The sequence below is a fragment of the Perna viridis genome, chromosome 14 (assembly GCF_037379345.1).
Source record: "Perna viridis isolate PV_CMFRI_1.1 ecotype Kerala chromosome 14, ASM3737934v1, whole genome shotgun sequence".
NCBI lineage: Eukaryota > Metazoa > Mollusca > Bivalvia > Mytilida > Mytilidae > Perna > Perna viridis.
In genome coordinates, this window is record NC_142458.1 from 17,322,189 (window position 1) to 17,347,959 (window position 25,771).

At 32.4% G+C, this 25,771-nt stretch overlaps 1 protein-coding gene across 1 annotated transcript; it reads right to left on the bottom strand.

The window, feature by feature from the left end:
• Window positions 1-2,309: 2,309 nt before the first annotated feature.
• On the bottom strand, window positions 2,310-19,434 carry LOC148598439 (DDB1- and CUL4-associated factor 13-like). Its single transcript, XM_088560996.1, has 12 exons — window positions 19,246-19,434; window positions 15,065-15,264; window positions 14,059-14,166; window positions 13,361-13,447; window positions 11,275-11,430; window positions 9,110-9,187; window positions 8,226-8,308; window positions 7,589-7,656; window positions 6,646-6,742; window positions 5,218-5,353; window positions 3,878-4,041; window positions 2,310-2,752 (listed from the first exon to the last, which is right to left on the bottom strand). The coding sequence occupies exons 1-12, from the start codon at window positions 19,313-19,315 to the stop codon at window positions 2,665-2,667; spliced, it is 1,335 nt and encodes a 444-aa protein (XP_088417122.1). The 5' UTR covers window positions 19,316-19,434; the 3' UTR covers window positions 2,310-2,664.
• Between the last annotated feature and the right edge of the window lie 6,337 nt (window positions 19,435-25,771).

The window sequence follows — 25,771 nt, forward strand, 5'->3', positions numbered from 1 at the left end:
CAACAATATCTATACAGCCAAAGGTGCCACACCTAAGAATTATGAATAGGACACCATATGACAATCATGTGTTTCAGTTTGCATATTATAATAATCATATGTTTCCAAGCCTAAAACAAGAAAAACTTAGCAATGCTCACTAATTTGAAACCCCCAACTCCTCCAGTTGATAGCATGTACATTTTGGCCTCCATACTGATTTGGATAAAAAAACTAAAAAAGGTGGTGTTTAATGGGACTAAATAATACAGACTCTTTGAAAGTTCCATTTAATTCCATTCAGTGGTATAGGTGTAGTAACAAACAAGAGGCTCCCAGGAGCCTGAATTGCTCACCTGGTTAAATTTTTGCCTTTCAAGGGCAATAACTCTAACAAGAAGTTGTCCGAGAATTTTTTACTCCATGAAGACTTGGGTAGGACTTATCATGAGGATCATTTCATCAATTGAAAGTTTCATTCTATCTATTATAGTTTTCAAAGTTTCAACATCTTATCTTTAAACACTCCTAATTTTGGGGATTTGATACATCGTATCTACCCCAAATAACTTGAGATAAAGGATACTACAAACACTGTGAAGTCAGCCTCATATCTTGACCTACACTTAGAAATCGATGGTAAAGGAAAACTATTGACCAATCTTTACGACAAACATGATGACTTTTCATGCAACATTGTCAACTTTCCTTTCATCTGTGGCAACATCCCTTCAGCACCTGCATATGGAATGTTCATATCACAACTCATACGTTATGCCAGAGCTTCCCGAGACTATGCAGACTTTTTGTATCGCACTAGAATTCTAAGGGTACCAAGGTTATAGCGGTAATCAAAAGAATGTAATCCAAGGACAAATTCCAGACATGCAAAACAAAGAACACAAAGTAACCAAAACCATACATACAAAGTAACAAAAGCAAATGAGCAACTCAAACTCCACTAACAACTGGGAGCATGGACCAGATGCACCAGTAGGGAAAGTGTCCTCTGCTTTTCTAGAGACACCTGCCAAGTTGCTCCTAAAAAGTCCAGTCTGGGGTAGACGTTTGTCATAAGGATTGGTCAATAGTTTTCCTTTACCATTGATTTCTAAGATATGAGGCTGATTTCACTGTGTTTGTAGTATCCTTTATCTCAAGTTCTTTAGGGTAGATGTGATGTATCAAATCCCTGAAATTAGGATTGTTTAATGATAACACATCATCTTGGAGCTTAAAAAAAACCCAAAATAATACAACTTTCATTGAATTCTATTTACAGTTGTTTTTGAGAAGGAAATTTTTGAAAGTGATAACATCAAAAACAGCAAAAAATGTTCAAAAAGGGCAATAACCCCAACATGGGTAAACAGATTATCACCAAAATTTACTACAGATAGATATCATCATGCTGAATATTTTTACATATGTCAGAATTTGGCTAAACCTAACGATTTTGGAGATATATGCAAAAATCTGCTGTCTGACCCCTATGTTCTATTTTTAGTAATGGCAGCCATTGTTTTTAACCAATCAGAAATCCAAAAAGTTATTTTGTGCAGGATACTCTAAGGAACAGACATTATAAGTTTCATGCAAATCTATGCAGTAGTTTCAGAGGAGAAGATGTTTGAAGAAAATGACGACGGACGCCAAGTGATGGCAATAGCTCACCTGACTGACGGCCAGGTCAGCTAATAAGAGATGGTTCCTCCATGTCCCCATATTCATAAATTACTAAGTCTTTGTTTCACTACTTGAAACCACCAACTTGACTCGGATCAAAATCTAAATTAGGATGTGCACAATACGAACATGTAATAAAGATTCTGTGAAAGTTTCATTCAATTCCATTCAGTGGTATTGGAGGAGTAATAGATAAAAGATGGTACCCCCCCCCTGTGTAACAGAAGGAAGGACAGACAGACACTCCTATCAGGTGGGAGTTTAAAAACAAGAGAATACAGTCGAGCCTTGTATAGTCGAAGGGACCAGGTAAAAATGTTCGACTTATCCAAGGTTTGATTTACCCAAGGTCAAGTATAATCTGGAAATTGCTTGATTGATGATTGTTTCTGCATTTATATCATTTGTTGTGATTGTAAATGTAGATATAATTTTTTTTGCTGGGACTTTGATATTAGTTCGACTTACCCAAGATTTGGGCTCTTCTGAGTTTGACACATCAAGGTTAGACTGTAATATGACTATCATGTGTTAATAATCATATGATTATCATTCGAACTGAGCAGCATATGATAATCATATGTTGCATATTTAGCTGTGTACAACTTGTAGAGAATAATTAGAAAGATAAGAGAGACGTAGTGTGTATGTTTATGATTTACTGGTTCTTTGATAAATGATTTTTAACATCAATAAAATATTTCATTTTTAAAGACAAAATACACAAAATATGCAGATCAAATCATTTTTTAACTTGCATTGACTAAGATTTTAAAAAGCATGAAATACACATTTCTTTTACAGTTTTTAACACTTTTTTATCTTATATTTCAAGGTGAAAGTATCCTCAGGCATTAATACCTTATGACATTAAACATAATTTCTATATATCTTGACAAATTTCTTTAAGCCTTGATAGACTGATCCAAGCCAGTATACATGTAAAGCTGACACTGAATTATCAGATTGCACAGGTCCCATGACATATACTTCTGATGTTCATTCCACTTCCTTGATGATAGATTGTTTTCTGATGGGTATGTACGGTACAGTGCCTGGCTTGCTGTGTTTACGACGATTAGCCTCCCTGTAAAAAAAGTTCATAACAATAAAGTTTCCGTTTTCTTTGGGTAACAAATCTTAAATAGAAAAAAAAATTATCATTAGAGTGGGTCTATATTGCAATCACCTTATCTCAGCTTTTTATTAAAAGAAAATGCTCTGAAATCCTTAGAAATATGAAATATTGCTTTGTGCATGAGTTGTACTGTGTTTTGGTTGAGTAGGGTATTCTTAGCATAGTGTATTGTGCAACATCTTGATAACAATACTTTATTTGACAATATTTTAATTTGATTTGTAACAAGCTCTCTTATTGGTTGGTTCTCTTTGGGCCAACCAGCCAATGTCATTAATGTTGATTGGTCTGCACTCCACAATTCAAATAAACCACAAAATAATGTTTTGAAGGCAAATGAATTATTTTATATTTTGACTGTGTCATCCATTAGAAATTAATTGAGAAATGTTTCTATTTTTTGAACAGCTTACACTAAAAAACCTGTTCAACATTTAAAAACAGTCCTTGAATAAATTTTGATTCACAGCAGTAACAATGTTAAGGAAGGTGACCATGTGGTTTAAATATCTGCACATTTTAAATTTTGTAGAAAAAAAATAATCTATTAAGTTCACTTGAAATGAAAAAAATAATAACATCTGACCAACTAAATGCAAAATTCAGGAAAACCTGTCTTAACAGAACCAATGTTTAGTCTGAAGGTTCAGTTTTAGATAAGTTTCCCTTTACAATGAAATTCAATTTAGGTGGCATTTTATGGTCAACAGCAGTATTTTTAGTTTAATAGATTATGTTGAGCAGTTCCTTGCAATCATTCAAAAACCAAAAGGTCACATAGGGATGAACAAACTTTAGAATCACTAGTTGAAAGATTCATAATTAAATTAGTCCATATACTAAATCTTGCTAAAGCATGTAAATTTCAGTACTTTCTCAGAAAGCATATTTCACTGCAAATCTTACTATCTATATTGTCCAACAAAAAATTTCAAAACTCTGAATTTGAAAAAAAAGTTGCCATAACTGACTTCAGAGGAGAGGGTCATGACCTCACAATCAAGGCAAGCAAGCCACCATTAGACTATCAAAAAAGTCACATGATCATGATGTAAAAAGCCACAAATGACATACTTTCGTTTCTGTGATTGTTTGATAATTCTCAGTTCCTTCTGTCCATGGTATATCATCTTAGGAACATGGCGATGTCTATTGATTCGCTTGATTTCTGGATGGTAAGCAAATTTTTCCTTCAGTTTGGTACTGTAGTTAAAAGCAGTCTTTTCTCGAGGTTTCAGCTGTTAAAATGGAAAAGTGATTCATGGTCAAGAAAAACATACCAAACAAACAATGCTTTTTTAGTCTACATATGCTATACTTTCACATAACATTTTCTGTATTCAGATTTGCACTTTTGAGAAAATTATACATTTATCTCCCACTAAAAGCAACCAAATGAAGCCAAATCAAGAACGATAACTCTTGCAAAGTACAAATTTCATGTACAAAATATATAAATTTTATTTCAAAAGAGCAACACCCAAATAAAAAACTAAGACTGGTTATGTGATCTGTAACAGTTTCCAAACAAGAATAAAACTGAGTTTGGTGGGATTTTGACAGGCATGAATCACCTTCTGTCTGATTTTTAGAAATACTGATAGTTAAGAGCTTAAAATTCATTTTGTCATTTATTTTGGATAATGCTTCAAGTGTGCTTTACTTCAATAATGACTTAAGGAGGTAGATCTAGGGTAAGGGACACAACTCTTAAAATTCATTGGAATGTTTGTATTCAGCATTTTACATCAATCTAATGTAAGCATAAAAGTAACTTGGACTGATTTCATTCTGTTTCAAAGGAAAGCTTGAAAGGCTTTGATGAAATTGAATATGACATAAACAAATCACTGATTTCAAGAGTTATGTCCTTTACCCTAGGTCTATGACCTAAAACTTTGGAACTGGTTAATTCTTACTTGTATTATATTTCAAACATTTTTATCAGTAAAGACCTAGGTGAGTGGAATTTCCATGAAATTCTGTTACTTTGTTTATCAATGAGTAAAAATTTACATGATGAGTATTAAGTAAGAGTTATGTTTTTCACTTTGCAGACAAGGATTCACCTACTTTTAGCCATGTGAAATTTCCTAAACGATGTATGAGACGTAAAATAAACCTTTATGGTTTTGTGTAGATTCAAAAGAATTTTGGCAAGAAGGGTATTCTGGATTTGCAACAAAACTGTTTTTTAAAAGTGGGTAAAAAAGTCTGCCCGAAATACAACACTAGGAAATCTCAAGACACCCTTGGGTAACATTTCAATGTTCTCTAACTCTGCAGAACCTCCTTAGAGGACTTGAAATCTTATCCTTAGGTGCACTCTCAGAAATGTTAGATTATTTTTATATTTCCCTTTGTAATACTGAGTTGAAGTTTCTAATAAGATACTATTTTAATCTAATACTTACAACACCTAGTTTTTCAGAAGCATTTGCTTTCCAGATTCTAATATTCATTTCATCTGAACCAGACAAAATATATTTGTTATCAAGTGACCATCGTACAACTTCTACTCTCTGCATTCTTTTTGTGTGATAAATCTCTCTGAAATTATAACATACATGTATGAAAATATACAAATATATGTACATGTATAGGTCTTCTTTTTCTGACTGCAATACCATGAAAATTCATATTTTGTTGATTTTAAAATGGTCTGACTTGGAAAACTACATTTTGGATTTTGCTGAAATTTGATCTTGACCTACATTTTATGATACTTAACATCACTAAACTACATTCTTTGAGACGTTTAGGTATCCCACTCGCACGATACTTAAACACAGACTAAACGCTTACCAAACGCACAATTAACGAAGGCTTCTATCTTGTGTTTCAACAAATGCTCCCATCATGCGTTTAAATGCCCAATACACAATCAATCATAGCATGCAATTAAACACACAACAGACGAACGATTAAAATAAAAATATTAACAAATATTAATGAAGAAAGAAAAAAGCGAAAATAGAATCAATGAAAATACAAAAAATAACACAATTTTTGAATGAAATAAATAATGAATGTACAAAAATAAACAAATGCTGCTATCATGAATTTAAAGGAATGCTCCCAGCATGCGTGCAAACAAAGGCTTCTGTTGAGCGTTCAAATGAATGCTCCTAGCATGCTTTTACATTAACGCTTCTATCATGTGTTTAAAAAGATGCAGAACAATGTGTAAATGCATGATAAGCGATGCACTACATTAAAATGGGAAACATGAAAGTTTCAAGGAGTGAAGCAGAAGCATACTGTAATTGTACTAAATTTCGCAGGTACTTTTGAGGTACTTATTTTCATTGTAACCATTATTTTCCCATAGAAATTCTTTTTACTGTGTTCTTATTTTCACAGATAGTGCATGACCGCGAAATTTGTGAAAACAAGTATCGTTGACAAAATAAGTACAATGGTAATGGCATTATAAATCTCAAAAAGTTTTACTAGGATTCATTATTGGTTTATGACAAGTACTAAATTGGTACCTCATACCCCTATCTAGGTCAAGCATGAATGGCATAGTCCCTGTTAATTATAAGCTAATAGATATCAAACATTTGTTGAGATCCAAAAACATTAACAGCAGGCAAAAAGTATCTCACACATGGAGCATTCCTTTTTAGTTTCATAAAAATCCAAAAAGCCAATTTGAAGGAAAGTGTCTCATTACAGACAAGGCAAAAAAACATATTTCTTCAACAAAATGGGTGAGGAAGTGAAATACAATGAAGCCATATAAGACAAGTTGCATGTGTTTTATTAAAAATCTGTAAGAAAAACTTTTTTTCTTCTATATTTGAATACCCAGAAATGTTTTCCTGGTGTAAATTTACCTGCTATGAATTCTGTCAGTAGGAAAAATTCTGATTACTTTATCATAACCAGCAGAGGCAAATTCCTTCCCTGTTGGAGAGTAATCTACATCCATCACTGCAAGAATGTAACAAATACTTGAAAGAAGATAACAGATACTAATATTTAGAACAATTTTATACAAACAATCATCCTCCAGTTGTATTTACCGACTATAAGAATACCACTTGTATAGATAAAATGCATGACCTAGAGTGTTATCTCCCCTGATAAGATGATTTTATTTTTATCATTTCTCGGAACAAAATTTAAATTGAGCATGTCAGTTTCTCTCATACTATTTCTTGATAGGACTTCCAGTGGTGTAGTCAGGGCCATATCAATGTTGAGGCCTTTCATAGCAAATAAATGGGGGAGGGATTTATTTGTGTTGGTTTATGTTACAAGCATTTTGGAGTTTTGGCTTCTTGAAATACACTGTAGGCATGCCACTGACTTCTGAAGTGTAAATAAAAACTTGTAAAGTTTGGAAAATGTGGTACAGTTTCCCAGTTTACTGTAACTGATTATGAGTTTCTGAGTTCAAATTACATCAGTTACAAAGTTGTGATAATTTTTTCCTCTCAAGAATAATTATTTGTTCAATTTTAACATGTTCCTTACAATTTTAAGATATTTTCATCCTTTTTTTCTATTAACAATACACATGGGAGAAGGTAGACCAACATTTTTTAAACCATAAACTTCAAAATCAAACCTTGGGTGTAATGGTGGAAAGATGAACACACATAGGCTGTTGATTATCACATTTCTCCAGGCTTGGGGATTATTAAATTTAACACACCAGACTGTAGATATAGGATAAAGCATTGTTCTGTGCATGATTTAAATCTCCAAGTGTACTTGGCACAAGTAATAATATTTTGGTTAAGGAAAACCAGTGAAAATTTGATTGCTACTTACCAGCTGAAACATGGTCTACATGTACATTGATGGGTGTTGACAACTTCCTCATGTCAAATGAATATAAACTGTGAAATAGAAAATACAAACTACAAATGTAAGTCAACTAAAATGAATCGCTTAATTACCAATTAACAAAGAGACTTTTCTATTGCTTATTTCTGAACCCTGTACAATTATATTTCATCTGCTTTTAATTAGTGGGATATCCTAAAGCCAGTAGTATTTCAACACCCATTCTATTAATTCATTGATTGGGGTTTTATATCCTATGGACAATACATTTCAGGATGAGAACTTTTAATAAATTAAACAAACCCTGCTCTCTACCAGCTCGACACACTGAATAAGATTTTTTTATTATGCTAGCTCAAAGAAGCAACAGCCCAATTATTTGTACGTCACACTCCTAGTACACTATGTTTCTCCTACTCCCAGCTCACCATTGGTCACTCCTCCTACATGCTAACCATTGGTCACTCCTCCTATATGCTAACCATTGGTCACTCCTCCTATATGCTATGTGCTTGGGGAGTAGAAGTGACTACAAATTTTTCAGCTTAGGTGACTTGGATCGAATCAATGACCTCCCTGAGGCGATTGTACTGAGGCATTAATAATATTGAAATCAACATACTTGTAATCTTCATTAGCTACAGTGAAAACAAAAGCTTCCATTGGGTTCCATGCGATAGCATTAGATCTCATCTTTAGAATGACCTATTAAAGAAAGCAATACAAGAATATGACATTAAAACAGCGACACAAAACAATAAACCCAGTAAGTTGTATGCGCTACATACAATAAGTTTATATCAAACAGCATCCAAAATATTCTCCATCTACATAAGGCCACACATCAAATTTTAAATCAACACATCCACTGGAAGCCAAGATTTTTGTGATTTATACAGGTTTGAGAATTTTCATTGTACATTTCTAATTCTATAATTGCTTTCTAGGCTGCAATGCAGATTAAGCAAGTATTTAAAAACAAGGCCTAATCCAGAAGGAGTCCAATAGGTGCACATGCATCGCTTTTCAGAAGAAAAAAATACCCGAAAAATTACAGGAATGATTATCAAAGTACAGGTCAATTATGCAAATAAGGAAAAAACAGTGAAAATTTGAATTTCTTTTAATATCCTTCACATCCTAAGATCATCTCAGGCTCTTCAATGGGTCCACAAATTTGATCCCTGCTTTCTCCTTCATGTACATGCCTTTCCAGGTTAGGGGCTAAAAATTTGTATACTGTATCATATCAAGCTGTCTTCAGGTAAGCAATGGTAAGGGGTATTTTCAAGAAGCTCTGCAGCAGTTGTCAAGAGAGAAGGGACAGTTTCATGAAAATGGTGCAGTGAATTTTTTTGTTTTTTGCTCACTTGAAAACAATAACTAATCTGTCTACATGTGGATATGGTAAAAAGGTTAGACCCAATACTTACTTCCCTTTCCTTTGCTACCTGAACATTAAGGTCGTACTAGACATAGAAAAGGTCATGCATATTAAAAACTTACTTTTCTGAGAGGAGCAGAGCCTCTCATGTCATACAGTATAACACTTCTGTCTGATGCACAACTACCAACAATATTGGTCTAGGAAAAAAAAAACTGTTCATTGAATACAGAATACAAATAAGTGTACACAGTTAAAAGTGACTGCATGGATACAATATGACGCTCAATTTACATGTGTATGTACATGCACTTTTTTAATAGATAGCAGTGAATGTCTATCGAAATTCAAAGTTCACTGTGTTATAATTTTTGATAGTTATTAAGTGCTATGATCTCTAAGATATTACTTTTGGCATCATTTACCAAAATGTCACTTTACTTTTTATTCTTGTGTTAACTTTTTTGATGTCATTGATAATTTTGAATATCAATTAAAAATGTATATGAAAATATTAATAAATCATTGAGAAATGAAAAATCAATGCATTTAAAATCGTGAACAAACAAATAATAATTACTTGTGCAGAGAATGCTCTGGGATTTAACTCATACATGGAACAATTTAATCATACTCATTGGATCTTGGAGGTCATTGGCACTTACTATCATACATGTATTTGAAATCAAATGTTGATTGTATGAAATACTACCAAGGATCCGAAAATGGTAAAAAATGGCAGTCATTGACCGACAAATTTGGCAAATATCCGTCAACCATTTTCCAATATCAAACACAAAAAATTTGTCAACCCTTATAAATTACAGTAAGCATGGTTTTATTACTTTTTTATCCTGGCTACATGTTTCCTAACTGTTTATTGGAAATTATTTGACAGGTGTATGTCAATAATAATTAGCCAATGTGCAGCCACCTGTGACTGTGACTTTACCTGTAACTGATTAGTTGATTGCATAATTAAATTAATGCTACACGTGCAGCACCATTGCATATACAAATTAATTGAAGTGACTCAAAGAATTTTCATACATTTATTACTTGATTTAAATAAGAAAAAGATTGACAAATCCTTTTTCCCGTCGTTTTTCAGTGGTAACGAAAGTACACAGTGCTGAAACTATGAATCAGTCGTGGTTTGTTATTATTAATTCATTGATGGAATCTTTTTAATACAGAAGTCAACAACCCATTCAAGTCAATATACAAAATGTATCCGCGATTTTCATTTTTAAAATGATCAACATTTTTTCATCACCCGGAAGGTTTCGGCTGTTTGCCGATGTGATGAAAAAGTCCAGTAGACATGATGTTTTGTTTACATGTCCGAACATCCACATGTGGTCAAAACAAAATTTGTTCATGCGTTCGGATATTTTGTAAAAGACAGAGTACGTGATGGAATAAGACAAATTCTAATACTTATCTTTAAATAACTGCAAAAAGGGTTTTTGAAAGTTTATTCTCGATCTAGGCAGGTGAAAGACTAACACAAAAGTCTGCTGAAATTTGAAAAAATGTCCGACATGGGCTGTCCAAATTTACGGACCCTTAAATACTACATATGTAATTTTCACATATGTAAGCATTGGCTTGTACATAAATGATAATCACTTGTGATGGGATATGATTACAGTATGAAAATAGTGCAAGAGTGATATGTAAATTGAAACAAATGATTATCATTTGACCTTCAAATCATGTGAACAGTGAATTATATGTTGCATTAGGGGCATTGCTTATGATTTTAATGAGTGCCACTTTTGGCTGTTCACATGAGTCATGAATACAGACACAACAAAAAACAGAAAAAAACATATAAAAATTATATTAAAATTATACTTATGCACTGGTGTGATTATTAATTTTTTGTTTCTAAATTTCAGGGATGATTTTACGAGGTCTGCAAACAAAGCAGATATTGGCAAAATTGGAAGTACACGTAAATATACAGTAAGAAAAGAATTGTTGCAGTAAAATCTGGATTTGAAATAGCGGAATTCCGCTAAAAAGCGGGAAAAAATCATCCCTGAAATTTGTATAAAAAATGTGAAAATATTTTTATTTAATTGAATTTACAGTGTGGTTTAATGAGGTTATTTTTTGTAACAGTACCTGTACTTTTGCATTTAAAATCAAACTAACAACAGAATTGTGACTTTACCTCAGTTGGGTAGAATTTTTAACTGCCTGAAACTTTAAATGATACAACTTTACCCATTAGGCAATAGGCTTTAATTTGACTTCCTCAAACTAAATGTGATTTTACCTCAATTGGGTTGAATTTGACTGTCTGTAGACTGTCAACACCCCATGTAAATGACCGCATGGGCTCTGTCCGCTCCTCGTCCCAAATATCTAACTGCTGCCCACAGGTGGCATACTTATTCTCTGACCAATGGTGGTCAATAGAAGTAAATATTGTCTACAATGTCACGTAGAAAGATATAGTATTAAGATGTGTAGAATAAATAAGTTATTATAGAAGACAGTTCATCTTCACTTTCAATTTGTATTATGAAGTCCATTGCTGACATGCCAGAAGACTTTTCCTATACCAGACCTGATTTTACGAGGTCAACAAGCAAAGCAGAATTGGTAATGAAATTGTTTATTATATAAAAAGAATTATAACAGTAAAATCTCAATTACAAAAAACAGAATTCAACAACTTCCAATCAAGGAATGCTTATTTTAAAAGTAAAATAATAAATGATTTTAACACTGTATGCCTACTAGTAGTACTTGTTCCCCTGATTTTTGTAATCAGGTCATTGACATTACAGTGAAACTTCTCCAAATCAGACCCTCAGAAAACCTGTCTTCCCTTCAAACCAGATGTTTTCAAAAGTCCGGGCCGATATACCTTAAAACCTGCATGTTTTGTTTTCAATAGACCGGCCACCCCCTAAAACCACACATCGGCCGGTTTTTCACCATTTAAGTTAAATATTTCAAATAAAAACAACCTCTCAATTCCAGCTGCTCGGTCATTGTTCACCTGTAATAAAGTGTCAACAAAACTGTAAATGATTACGTAATATTATTTAATTAATAATTCAATCACTGACTGGTTTGCATTTCATCAGTGGACAGATGATAATTGAAGGGGATAGTAGTTTAAACAACAAATTTAATCCAGATATTACATTTTGTCACTGGTTGACTGTTAATTGGTGTGTACACACGTCAGGCAACCGGGTCATTATATAGCACAATTTAACGATCTTTTAACTGTCAATTAATGTGACCTGTACCAAAGCCAAAACAACATAGGGGTGAAATTATTAGACTTTGTTGATAGGTAATTTATGAAAACAATACATATAATTAATTACCATCAATAGCCCTTTGATCTTTAATACACATTCTTTCAAAACTGTGAACATTATTTTGTCCCGCAGTACCATTTTTAAAATCAAATCATTTACAAATGATGCAAGCTTTGAAATGTAATAAAAGGCCAAAAGTTTTGAATTGGCATTAAACATGTCTCGACCAACAAACTGACAAGGTGTAGGGTTATAGAACACATTAATGGAAGCAGCTTTTAGAATGCATTGTTATTTTTCACAAATCCAGCCATTTTTTCTTGTCCCAGTGGTGGTGGGTTTGGAGAAGTTTCACTGTATACACTTTCTTAATACCACATGACACTGGTTTAAAATGATAACATTATGTTTCTGACCGTGTTTTTACAGATACAGAGTACAACCCTAGTCTTGAAAGTACTGCAGAGAGCACACAAATTTTCATCTTATTTGTTTCATTTTTATCCTATATATTTTATTGGTTGTGATTTTATGTTGTAAGACAGATATTTCATGCATTTCAGAACAAGAATGTTTGATCAATCAAACAGACCCTGCTTTATACTACAGCTATCACATCAACCTGAGCTGGTTTTTTATTGTGCTAACTCACAGAAACAAAAGACACACATTATTTTAACTTGGAGTCATCACTCTATCTTCTATATACATGTATATGCCACATGCTTGCCAAAAAATCAGTGACAATCAATTTTAAAGTCTTTGATGTGACTTGGCCAAGGATCAATCAACAACCTCTCAAGTGTGCACACAACCATGGGACCACCCAAGTAGGTTTTTTCCTATAAGGTACATACAAGCTCATACAGTGAAATCAGTCTAAACCCAACCCTGAATTAACCAAAAACCTGCCTAAACCAGACCCTGAATTAACCAAAAACCTGTCTAAAACAGACTTTTGAAGTCTTATTGTGTCAGTTTAAACGTATTTTGAACCAGTATAAACTGTACACCTGTTCAAACCGACTGAATTCTACAGTCCTAAAGAGGTTCAGTTAAGAGGTTTTACTGTACATAACAAACCTTGCCAAGGATAGTAGTTACAGGTTCATCCTGTATCTCTCCAGCTTCTGATAAGCTCCATTGTTTTACAGTCTTATCATTTCCAACCTACAATATACAAATATAATTAAACATGTGTATGAATGCAACACTGATATCAGAATACTCTAAAAATTACATAAATCTTAAAAAGTTTACGTGCTTTTAGCTTCATGTTATTGTGACCCTATATACATACATGCATGTACATACAGATATACATATGTACCTTGCTTATACAACTGTATACATGCAATTGCCAGAGTTAACATGACATGTTCTTTTTTTTCAGTTTCACAAAAATAAAAAAAAATAGGTAGAATTTAGTAGTTTTCAAGCTATAGTTTTTTTAATTGTATAAAAGCACATGAAGATGCATGTGTTGTCATGCTCAGCATATCCAAATAGTACATGTTGTACAGGAAGCGTTGATATCAGACAGCAACCAAAACTGATTTAAACATTTGCCTATATAAGGCTACATACCAAATTTGAAATTAATCCATGATGTAGGAACATGTCACTTTGACATCTTGAATTCACAATTGTCTGTATATACCAGTTCCATACATGTGTATTACTCATTCTAAAATAACTTCCATGGAACTTAAAATGTACTTTAACTTGAAGACTGTTAAGTCAGCATATAGACAGACAGACAGACATATAAGAAATCTTACTGAAAAGAAAGACTGTCCTGATTGATGCATACATAGTCCCTGTACAAAACCTTCATGGGCCTGGATTGTCTGTAAACATGTTCTTTTAGATAAACTCCACACTTTTACCTACAAAGATAAAAAAATTCTACATACCTGAGGACAATCTTGAGTAAGGACAAGATGGCTCACCTGCCCGCTTAAGGAGGTAGATGTAAGCCGCAAGGAACATAACTTTTGAAATCAGTGATATGTTTGTACCATATTAAATTTCACCAAAGCCTATCAAGTTTTCATTTGAAACAGAATGATAAAAGTCCAAGTTACTTTGATGCTTATACATGAGATTGATGTAAAATGATGAAAACATACATTCTAATGACTTGTAACAGTTGTGTCTCTTATCCTAGGTCTACCTCCTTAAGTTGAAAAGTTGGCAAAATACTTTTTGATGCTTGGGATGATTAGAGGTACAATGTATATTAACATACAAAAAAAATTAAAAAGAATTTAATAAAAGTATCTTTTAATCTAAGTGGCAGGTTCCTTTCATTTTATAAATGCTTGGCTTCTATGGGAAACATAATGTTTTGATGATCTCAATTTTAAACTAACTAACATGACTAGAATTGTGTACACTTTATTTTATGTTTAAATTAATGGGTGATGTTAAAGACATGTGTCTGACAATATAACCGAAATTTGTGTTTTGTTTACCTTGCACAAAATAGCCAATACAAACTGATTAGGCCAAGAAAACAAAACCCTGTGTTTCTGATAACTAGCTCTAAAAACTACGGTTGGTACATAGAGACAGTCAAATTTTTTTTTATTTCAAAGTTTTATAGTTTTGACTGGTTTGTGTTGTAAAAATGGCAAAAAAAAAACTTTAAGGTAGGTGCAAAAAATTACAGAGGGTTGGGAAATGGGAAACATGAGTTACAGGTAATTTCTTTTTAGGCCTAATGAAAGACTACTCTACAATCTGAATCATGCAAACAATTCATCTACGTATACAAATACTAACCTCTCCATCACAAGCCCCAGACAGTAGTTGGCCTAAAGATGTTGGATGTTTACACAGACAGTGAACACCATCTTTGTGACCATCTAATGCTCCCAGGAAAGGTTTGGCAAATACTCTCTCAAGTTTAGTAGCATTCAGAGCTCGTACGTACTCTCTTGGTGCTTCAAATGGATGTAATTCAGGGTCATAATTTCTTGGAACTGAAAATAAATAACACAATACTGTGATTATATTTATGTTTTTTTTTTTTGGAAGGTACATTCATGTAGCCAGTTGACCCCATTTAAACAAGAGGCCCCCAGGAGCCTGAATCGCTCACCTTGCTAAAGTTTGTCTTTCAAGGGCAATAAATTTAACAAGGAGTTGTCCAACAATTTTGACTCAAGAAGACTTTGGTAGGACTATCATAAAGATCATTTCAGCAATAGAAAGTGAAAAAGTCTTTCTGTCTACTCTCTATTACGGTTCAAAATGTCAACAAAACAGGGTCTCTAGTGGAAAATTATCAAAACTTCGATAATAAATGTAATTTTTGTACCAAATTTGGTATCAGCATACACGAAAATGATTCTGGAATATCAATATCCAAATAAAAAAGAGGAGGGTTGCAGGGTCAGAGGAAATTTGGACTATACTCCGCGGTACCGTGGTATTCATTTGCAAGTATAGAAAATGGAATTACAGTACTAAACTTATCTTACTTGTTTATTATTTATTAGAATACATGTCCTTGAGATACAACTTCATATCAATGCGATAAAATATTCTAGCGGTGAAGTATGATTTCTCCCCATTCCAGACTCACTTCTCCCTATCACTCCTGGAAGGGAGAAGTCACTTCTCCTATTCACTGAATCCAAGATAATGCCCTGTAAGGAGTCACCTGACAACTTTGATCCCTGAAAACTTTTGAAGGCTTTATAATAAGGGTCATTTCAGCTATAGAAATAATTTTGCTAAACCTAACGGTTTTGGAGACATATGTGAAAAACTACTGTCTGACCCCTTTGTTCTATTTTTAGTAACGGCAGTCATATTTTTCGACGAATAAAAAATCCCCACATTAGTGCAATGCATGGTACCCCAAGAAACATTCATATCAAGTTTGGTTCCAATTGGTCAAGTAGTGTCAGAGGAGAAGAGTTTTGAAAAATACGACAGACATCAAGTGAAGGTAATTGCTCACATGGCCTTTGGCAAGGTGAGCTAAAAAGACTGAAAGGATAATATTAATTTCTCAACAGCATTTATTGTTTATCATAAATTGATTTGACTAGTACTTAATGCACATGTACCGGGGTACATACATTTGTACATGCTTATCTATGAACAGGCTTCAACAGGAGGGTTTGAATCTAAAATTTTGGCTTGGTAGTCAATAAGTAGTTCTTTAAAATATCACAATAGAAATTTTAGTAGCCCACACTAATTTTAGGTGCCATTGGTGTGTAGTATGGGCATCAGATGGGACAAAAAAGACGTAACTTCAGAAATGACATTTTTTCAACCAAATTATTTACATGTACAGTAAGAAACAGGTTGTTATGTTTATGAATGAATAGAGTAATTAGACTATAAACTCATTTTATCAGGAGGATTCGTACTACTTTATTATTGTTAAAAAATGGACAAGCATATACATGTACATTGTATCTCCAGTAAGCTGAAAGATATAAATAGGTGTCATTTTCGGAAATGAACATTGACACATCAAAATATATATCTCTAGAAGATCTGAAATTGTGCTTTCACCGTCTGTAGACTAAATTTTAACGAAAATATTGAAATTATTGTACAGTGTGTCATCAAATCTGACATATTTAGTACTAGATATTACTTTAAATAAAGCTTACTAACTTACTTCACTACTCAAAATCCAGTCCACTGAACTTGTAGTGACTGATTATTTCTAATGTGGGTAATTTTGATGGTCTTGTCATTCTTTGATATGTTCTATGCTATAATGTAGCATTCAGTAACTGCAACTGATCTTTAATTGGCTATCTCATTTTGTCTACAGGTTCTTATTGTGCTTACTGGAACTGTGCGACTTTCCATTAAGTCAAAGTCTTTCTATTGCATATTTGTGTTATAACTTATAATAACTTTCATTACCCTTGCGCAAAAAATTGTAAACTTAGTTTTCCATATGGCCATATACATGTAAGATGATGGCATAATAAAATACAAAGCCATATTGAATAAAAATGTTATAGATGGAACGAATGTCTGTTAAGTTGTAAAAATCAGTTTAAGGATGGATATATACTTCATTAATAATTGTCCACTAATACGGTACACCCTGAAATATGTACCCAGTACCCGTACCAAATTCCCCATACCCAAATCACTACATTGATGATTTTTCTAATATTATTAGGAAATTTTTACTGAAACTTGGTTCTAAAGTTCTGAATGATGTTTTATATCAATTGAAGGTAAAACTAGTTGAAAATATTAATATTTTCAAATTCAGTCAAGTTTATGTTCTCAAAAGATCCTGAAATGTGTAACCAGAAGTTACCAGTACCAAACTAATAATTAACTATTTCTCACTTTCCTGTCCGAATTTAACATTTTTCTGAAAACATTCAGAGGTTAAAACTTCACTTTTGAACTTTCGATAATGTTTTGACATATTAGATTCAAAATAGAAATGTCAGGGTTTGAATTCCATACTGCACTGTAGCATGAATGCATGAATCCCCGTATCAGCAAAGAATGGATACCATCTTTTCAAGAATGAAAAAGAATCAAGCCTCATAAATAGAATTTGTTGTGATTTTAATTTATCAACCTTGAATATTTTATTGATACTATGGAGTTCTAATGTGAAATATATCATAAAATTGTACAAATAACAAAAATACCGGACTTTCATTTTGGTTAACACATTTCGGTACTGAAAACTGAAAAAATTGAATATAAATCAAATTTTTGAACAACATTTTTAAAATCATTGGTTCTAGCCTAGCCATCATATCATTTTGTAAACATGTACAAATTACCAGATAGAAATATCACATAATGGAGAAATCACCTAAAAAGTATTTTGGTATGGCAAAAGTTGGTACGGGTATGGGTTACACATTTCGGTATGTACCTACTGATACTCATAAATCAAATTACATTTTTTGTATCACAACATGTATTATCATATGATATGCCTGCTCCTTTACCTTGGTGGAACTGATGTTTAGATTTCTTTTTAGGAAGCTTAATTTATTGGTGGATTATTGCATACAAATGAATGTCATGTAAACAACATACATGTATACAATAAAGCCACCAATACATTAAGTTTCCTAAAAAGAAATCTAAACATCAGTTCTACCAAGATAAAGGAGCAGGCATATAAATCGCTAGTCAGACCATCACTGGAATATACCTGCTCTATTTGGGATCCATACACTATAGATGACATAAATAAAATAGAAATGATTCAAAGGCATGCTGCTAGGTTTGTGACAAACAGGCATCACAATACATTTAGTGTCTCCAACATGATACAACATTTAAATTGAAGAAGCCTAGCTAATAGAAGATCAGACACAAGATTAATAATGTTATATAAAATCAATTACTTCCTAGTAACACCATCACAATGACAGACCTGTTAATTCCACCTCTCAGACATTCCCGAAACATACATGTACACTCATTATCCTTCCAAATTCCTCAGTGTCGGTTACAAGTCAGACAACAATCTTTCTTCCCAAGAACCATCAAATTATGTAACAGCATACCAATGAACATTGTTATGAGTGACTCAGTCCTGTCATTCAAAACAGCCATCTCAACTTACACCCGGAGTCATTAAACATCCACCAATGTATGTAGTTTTAAACACACTCTTATTGTTTTTTTTTAATTCACTCTTATGTCAATGTTTAAATTCACTTGTTTAATTTAGTTCAGAATTTGTAAATAGCATGCGCAGAGAAAAGTGACATTATCTTCAACTTTGGTCAGGAGATTGCAGAAGTAGATAATATGGTGATCATGACATATGATGAGGTATTCCATGAAGAGAATTTGATATATTACTGAGTGAATTTTATCGTGTGCTCGTTTGCTGTGTCAGATTATTTTATTACCTTTCATTAAAAGGCCGTTTAAAACTATAATTTGTTGCCTTAACCAAATACATGCAAGTCCCTTTTTTTCTAATATATTCTTACCTTTATGAATGTCTCGTTTAGTTTCTCTAAGATAATCGTCCGGATTTCTACTTAAAACTTTGATTTTCATTGCTATTTTTTTCTTTTAACCATTATTCATTTCCAGGTTCATGTTAATAAAAATGTTTATACAAAAACGTGCTCGATGTTTTCGTTTTTTTTTTATTCAGGGGACGTAACTTAATCAGTGACATTTCTAAAACCGAGTCAACATTTCGAGTGTGTACCTTAAATGTAGCAATTTAATATACATATATATTTAATCGTCTAAATAATGGTCAACAATCACTCTTTCGGGGTGATGGATCGTTAAAAACGATACGAAACATAACAATAAATTAAATAAACGTCTAAATATGTTTAACATCACCAGAAGATGGTAAAATTTAAATTGAATATTTCGGATTTGATATCCTTCTTCAGCATAAAACTCATAAAACTATATGAGCATAAAACGCACAAAACTTCACGAGCATAAAACTCACAAAGTTCAAGATCAAAACTATTTTTCACAAAGTAAGAGTTCTATAACAGACTACGGGGAGATCTATACGTAAATACCTGTCACAGTTTTTATTTTCTGTAGCTATGGATGTGGATTTGACAGAAGTAAACAAAGTGAAAAACTGAAAGTATTTATGGTATTCCATAGAGAAAAATGTTTTGAAGTAAGATTCTCAGTAAGTTTTTTTTTCAAAATCCTAGTCGAATTTTTGTATTACAGATTGTGGAGGCTATTTTAAAATAACCAAAACGAAAGAAGGAAAGAATAAACTATTTAGTTGGAACATTTATCAGGATCTTTATAAGACACAATTCAAAGCTCTATGGCAAGCCAAAGTGGACACAAATGATTATTTTCTAATATTAAAATGATTTTTTGACATTACAAATTCATTTTCTAATTTTACAAATTAGATTTCTTATATCACAAAGTACTTTTTAATATTAAAAATTCAATTGAATTTCTAATGTTAAAAATTCAATTGAATTTCTAACATTGAAAACGATTTTTTAATATTAGAAATTGATTTTCTAATATTAGAAAATGGGTTTGTTTTATTCAATTGCGATTTTTTAATAATAGAAAATCATTTTGTAATATTAAAAAATATGACTGATTTTGCAATATTGCAAAGTGAGTTTCTAATATTACAAATTCTTTTTCTAATATTACAAAATGAGTTTTTAATATTACAAAATGAATTTCTAATATTAAAAATATTTTCTGATATTAGGAAATGATTTTGTAATATTAAAAAATATGTTTTCCATTATTACAAGATACGTAATTTCTAATATCAAAAAGTGATTTTTCAAAATTGCAAATTCATTTTCTAATATTAAAAATTCAATTTGTAATATTACAAATTGTGTGATGTTTTGTAATATTATTTAATCAGGAATTTGTAATATTAGAAAATGAATTTTTAATATTACAAAATGAATTTTCAATATTACAAAATGAATTTCTAATATAAAAAATCTTCTCTAATATAAAAAAAATGGGTTTGGAATATTAAAAATTCATTTTCTAATATTACAAAATATTGACTTTTGTTCACTTTGGCTTGCCATAAAGCTCCTCCTCATGGAAAAAATGACCGAAGCATTTAGGAAAATTAATGGTGTTTTAAGAAGGAAGGAAAACAAGGGTCTCCCCGGAGCCTGAATCGTTCACCTGGTTAATTTTTTGCCTTTCAAGGGCAATAACTCTAATAAGGAGTAGTCCAACAATTTTGACTCATAGAAGACTTTGGTAAGACTTAACACAAGGATCATTTCATCAATTGAGAAGTCGCCCGAAAACTTTGATCTTCACAAACTTCTGTCGACTTTATCTTAAGGATTATTTCAGTCACCCCCCTTATGTAGTGTAATGAAAGTGACTTTTATCTGTTTACATGTACACATGGTTTTGCTATTATCAGGTGATTATCGCATGATTTTGTTATGCCGGATATGAAAAGTAGTGAGCTGAGCTCGGGGTGTTACATTCAACTGTTGAGTCTCAGTATTTCACATAATTTATAATGCTTAATGTGTTTGAAGACGATATTGAGTTAAAAACGTATGGGTAACACACGTCGCTTTGATTGATGTAAAATATTCCGGGACCAGTTTCACACTGTAATACCCGTGTTGAATAATCTCATTCTGCGACCATGGAAGTATAGTTATATAGATATCCATGGTGTAACATACTTTTTTAATCACAATGTAATATACATGCTTTATCTCATATCTTGACTAATGTACATCGTATGGAAATTTTTTTGTTTTTTGTTTGTTTGTTTTGATTTTCAAAGTGCCACGGCCGTTATTAATAACGTCCTTCTGTTATCTACAGGAAGTCTATAGGATATCTTTTTTGCGCCCATTCGAAGTTTGAAGAGTATACAACAATAAAATTGACCTGTTACACTGTGGATTATCGAAACAACTGATAACTACGGTATTTTCCTTACAAGCTGTAAAATGCAGTCGTCTTACTATAAAGATTTGCAAAATATTGTAATTCACGACTTATTATGTAAGAATTATTATATAAGGTAAATCAACTTTTCATATCATTACCGCCCGAATAGAATTAATCCAATCATCTTCTGTGTACGTAGGAAAAATTCACAGTCAGACAGATAGACATTTTTTTTTTGGAAAGTCTCACTTCTATTATACGTTTTAAGCTCCCAGGTGACCGTCTATGATTATTTAGACATTCAGTAGATTCTTTTGGAGGGTGAGGCTTATATACATTTATAATGCTCATCATAAAAAAATATCAACAAATACTTATATAATATGTGAGATATGAACAGTTCTAGAGATAGTTGAAATCGCTGGAAATTAGTAAACATGAATTATGATGATGTACATGCTACAATAAATTTACTACTAGTAACACACACTTTTTGTTGAAAACACAGACTGACCGACCCTGAATTCAAGGACTGGGTTGTCTAAAAGTTCTTCAGTACATGAACTATTATATATAACATGGGAATTAACTTTCAGTTGCAATGAACACTGTGATGCAAAGGTTTAAATTATGAATAACATGAAATGTATATAAGTAAATTAAAATTTTTGAATATATTCATCTTTTCCTTTTCACCCATGTTTTGGGTTCAGTGGAAAGTACTGATTGCAATCTTCGAAACATTTTCTAAGTATTGAAGGATCAAATGGAGTGAGATTTCATTCATTATCGAACATTATGATATTATGGTAAATCAAACTTTCTCGCAAGACAAATAAACCATGGAAAATTTCCCCCTATAACATGACCACAAGTTTGGTAAATGTAATTTCTAAAACAAACAAACTATGCTAATTATACAATAACACAAATCTTAGACCTTACTAAAACATTTGATCGTGAATACTTTACTTTGAACACACACAAACATTTTATTCTTTTCTAATTACAAATTGATTTGACATTTTAACATTAATATCATTGTATTATGATTGAATGACTAGAGTGCATTTCACTTGGAAGTTAATGATATAATTCCAAAGGGTTTTTGATCTTGTGTTGGATTATAGTTTTCCTTACGAGGAAATATTTAATGCAACAAACATTTTATGACGAATTGTTTTTAAGTGTGGTAGCCATAAACTCTATACACATTTAATTCTCCTAAATCTATCATATTTTAATACCTATCAACCATATATATTACAATTGACGCATTTACTGTCCGATGGAAACTTTTTGTATCTTTTCCAATAAAACATTAAACTTAATTATCCATATTTAGTATAACACGTCATTCCGCTTGATGTATTTCCCCTTTCAATTGAGATGTAGGAACTATCACTTGATAAAAGTGGGCCTACATAATTAAATTATATGCCACATTTACACTTTACGATGTATAAAAGGTGACATTATTATTTGCAATTAAATTTATCTGTATCACACAAGGTTCCATATACACTTTGTGGCGATTACTTATTTACAATTATTGATTGTGATACGAAGTTAATGATTAGACAATTAACGATATGAATACAAAGAATTATTGAGTGCGACAAAAGATATACATTTCAGTCACCTTCATTAAAATTTTCAGGTAACACAAGGGATTGCTGAAAGAGTGTGACAATATGGATAACTCTGTTCCAATCGCATTGCATTCACGAGTGAATTCAATGGAACCATGGTTTATTTTTGCAGCCACAGTGTCCTATATAGCAGTAATTATTAACATGTTTGTTTTCTGTGTTTTATTTAAGAAACAGTTCATGTCACCAGCAACGGTGTTACTACAAGGGCTAGCCTTCGCTGATGGACTCACAGCTTTGTTTATGTACGGATTTGAACCACTCTTTTTCAACAAGTTAATTCCTATTTCTGGAATGAATTACACGTTAAATAGAACGTTTGTCACCATTGAGTATCCATCGTGTGGACTGTATGTAAATGTAATGTTACTGGCCTGTGATTTTTTTCACCTAATGTCTGTCGCTATAACAACATGTCTTGGGTTACAAAAAGTCATCGCAATTCAGTTCCCATTCTGGACAAAAGCAAACGATTCCGTTCTATATTCAATCATCTGCTGTTTTATTTGTTTCTTTATTCCTGCGGGAATAAGTACTCCATTACTTACTGCACAAACATTTCACAGTTTGCAGGAAAACGGTCAAGATATTTGTTGGATGCGTGTCGGAACGTCGGGAATGGAAAATTACTTTCACAACTACCAACCTCTTATCGTTTCATTTATCTTTATCATTTTGTGTATGTTGATGTTGTTCTCTTCATTTTTTATAACTTTTAAATTGTGCAATAATGCATTTCGTCAGAAAATGCCCAAAGACATGTACAAATCTATAATTTTAGTTTTCATAGTTCTGATCATTTTTCTAACATCAGAAATACCAAGAATAATTGCAAATATAACCTACATTACAGAGATATCAAAAATCAAGGAAATGTTAGACAATTGCATATTCCGGACAGTTATGTCTGCCAGTCAACAGGACCGGAAGTTCTTTACATTTCTGAGTGCGATACAAGAAGGGGAATACCCTTTAGACTTCAATGAGACGGACTTAACAAGAGCGAGGACATTTTTTGAAGTAGTTAAGTTTTGTACTGTTCTTTCTTCCTTAACAAACTTTTACATTTATGCTGCAATGAGCAAATCTTTCCGTGCAAAGTTTAAAGCAGTGTTCATATGGAATGGAAGATTAGTGGATATCAAAAGATATCGGAAAACCTCAAACAGAAAGACAAGCCAAAACGCTCTCGTCTCCAATACATACACATGAAATTAGCCTTATATGTCCCCTTATGGCTTTTATACCTAAAAAAAATGCAACCTTAATGTGATGTCATTATATGTTCAATTAATGGAAATATCAATTTCAAAAGAGGTCGAAACTGTATTATTTTCTGCATTAGAGAACTCAAATTTAAGTAGTCTAAAGGCGATGCATTAAAAACTGAATATGCGTCATCAAAATCCATCAAATTTGCACTATTAAAGTGAACGATAAAAAAATTATACAACTGTACTTCCCTGACGTCAATTACGTCATTGACAACCAATGTTACTATGTTACAAAATTCATTATGGTCTGAAGAGCTTAGTGGTCGACTAAAATATTATGCCGAGTTATTTTCCAAACATTTATCATTGTACTAATAATAATCCTTCACATATAAATTACTTGATTGCTTACTCATCAATTCGATATTCAGTACTAGCCCTATTTTTTTTTTATTACATAAATGTTTTTTTTACATATGTTGTCGTACCAGCAGACAAAGCCCAAAACAACATTGTTTTTGTCTGCAAAATGTTTTATATCCAATGTTTATTATCAGAGGTAGACGTAGAAAATAATAGCAGTGATAAGACCTATAATGCTACCACTCTCCAAAGAAGAGATTGTGGAAAACCATAAATCTGTGCTATCCTCTTTTGGTCTCTCTACCAAGGACGATGATTGTGATTTACCGTCTATGTACTGGATTCCTAAACTTCACAAGAATCAATACAAACAACGTTTCATAGCTGGATCTGCAAAATGTACCACCAAACCTCTTTCAAAACTTTTAACTTCTATACTCACAACTGTCAAAGAGGGTCTGCAGTCCTACCACAACACTTGTTACTCCCGTAGTGGTATTAATTCAATGTGGATCCTTAAAAATTCGAAAGATCTCTTGAAGACAATCAGTTCAAGACTATTATCTGAATATAATAGCATTAAAACCTATAATTTTAATAGTTTTAGGTAGAGATTCCTCATAAAAACCTATAATTTTAATAGTTTTAGGTAGAGATTCCTCATACTTTGTAAGAAATAATTCCAAATCATCTTCCAAATATACAGAGGAAGATGTTTACAAAATGCTGGAATTTTGATCGACAACATATTTGTCCAGTGTGGTGGACGTGTTTTTCAACAAACGGGCGGCATTCCAATGGGAACAAATTGTGCTCCTTTACTTGCTGACATATTTCTTCACTCTTATGAGGCTGACTTTATAGCTAATTTGATCAGA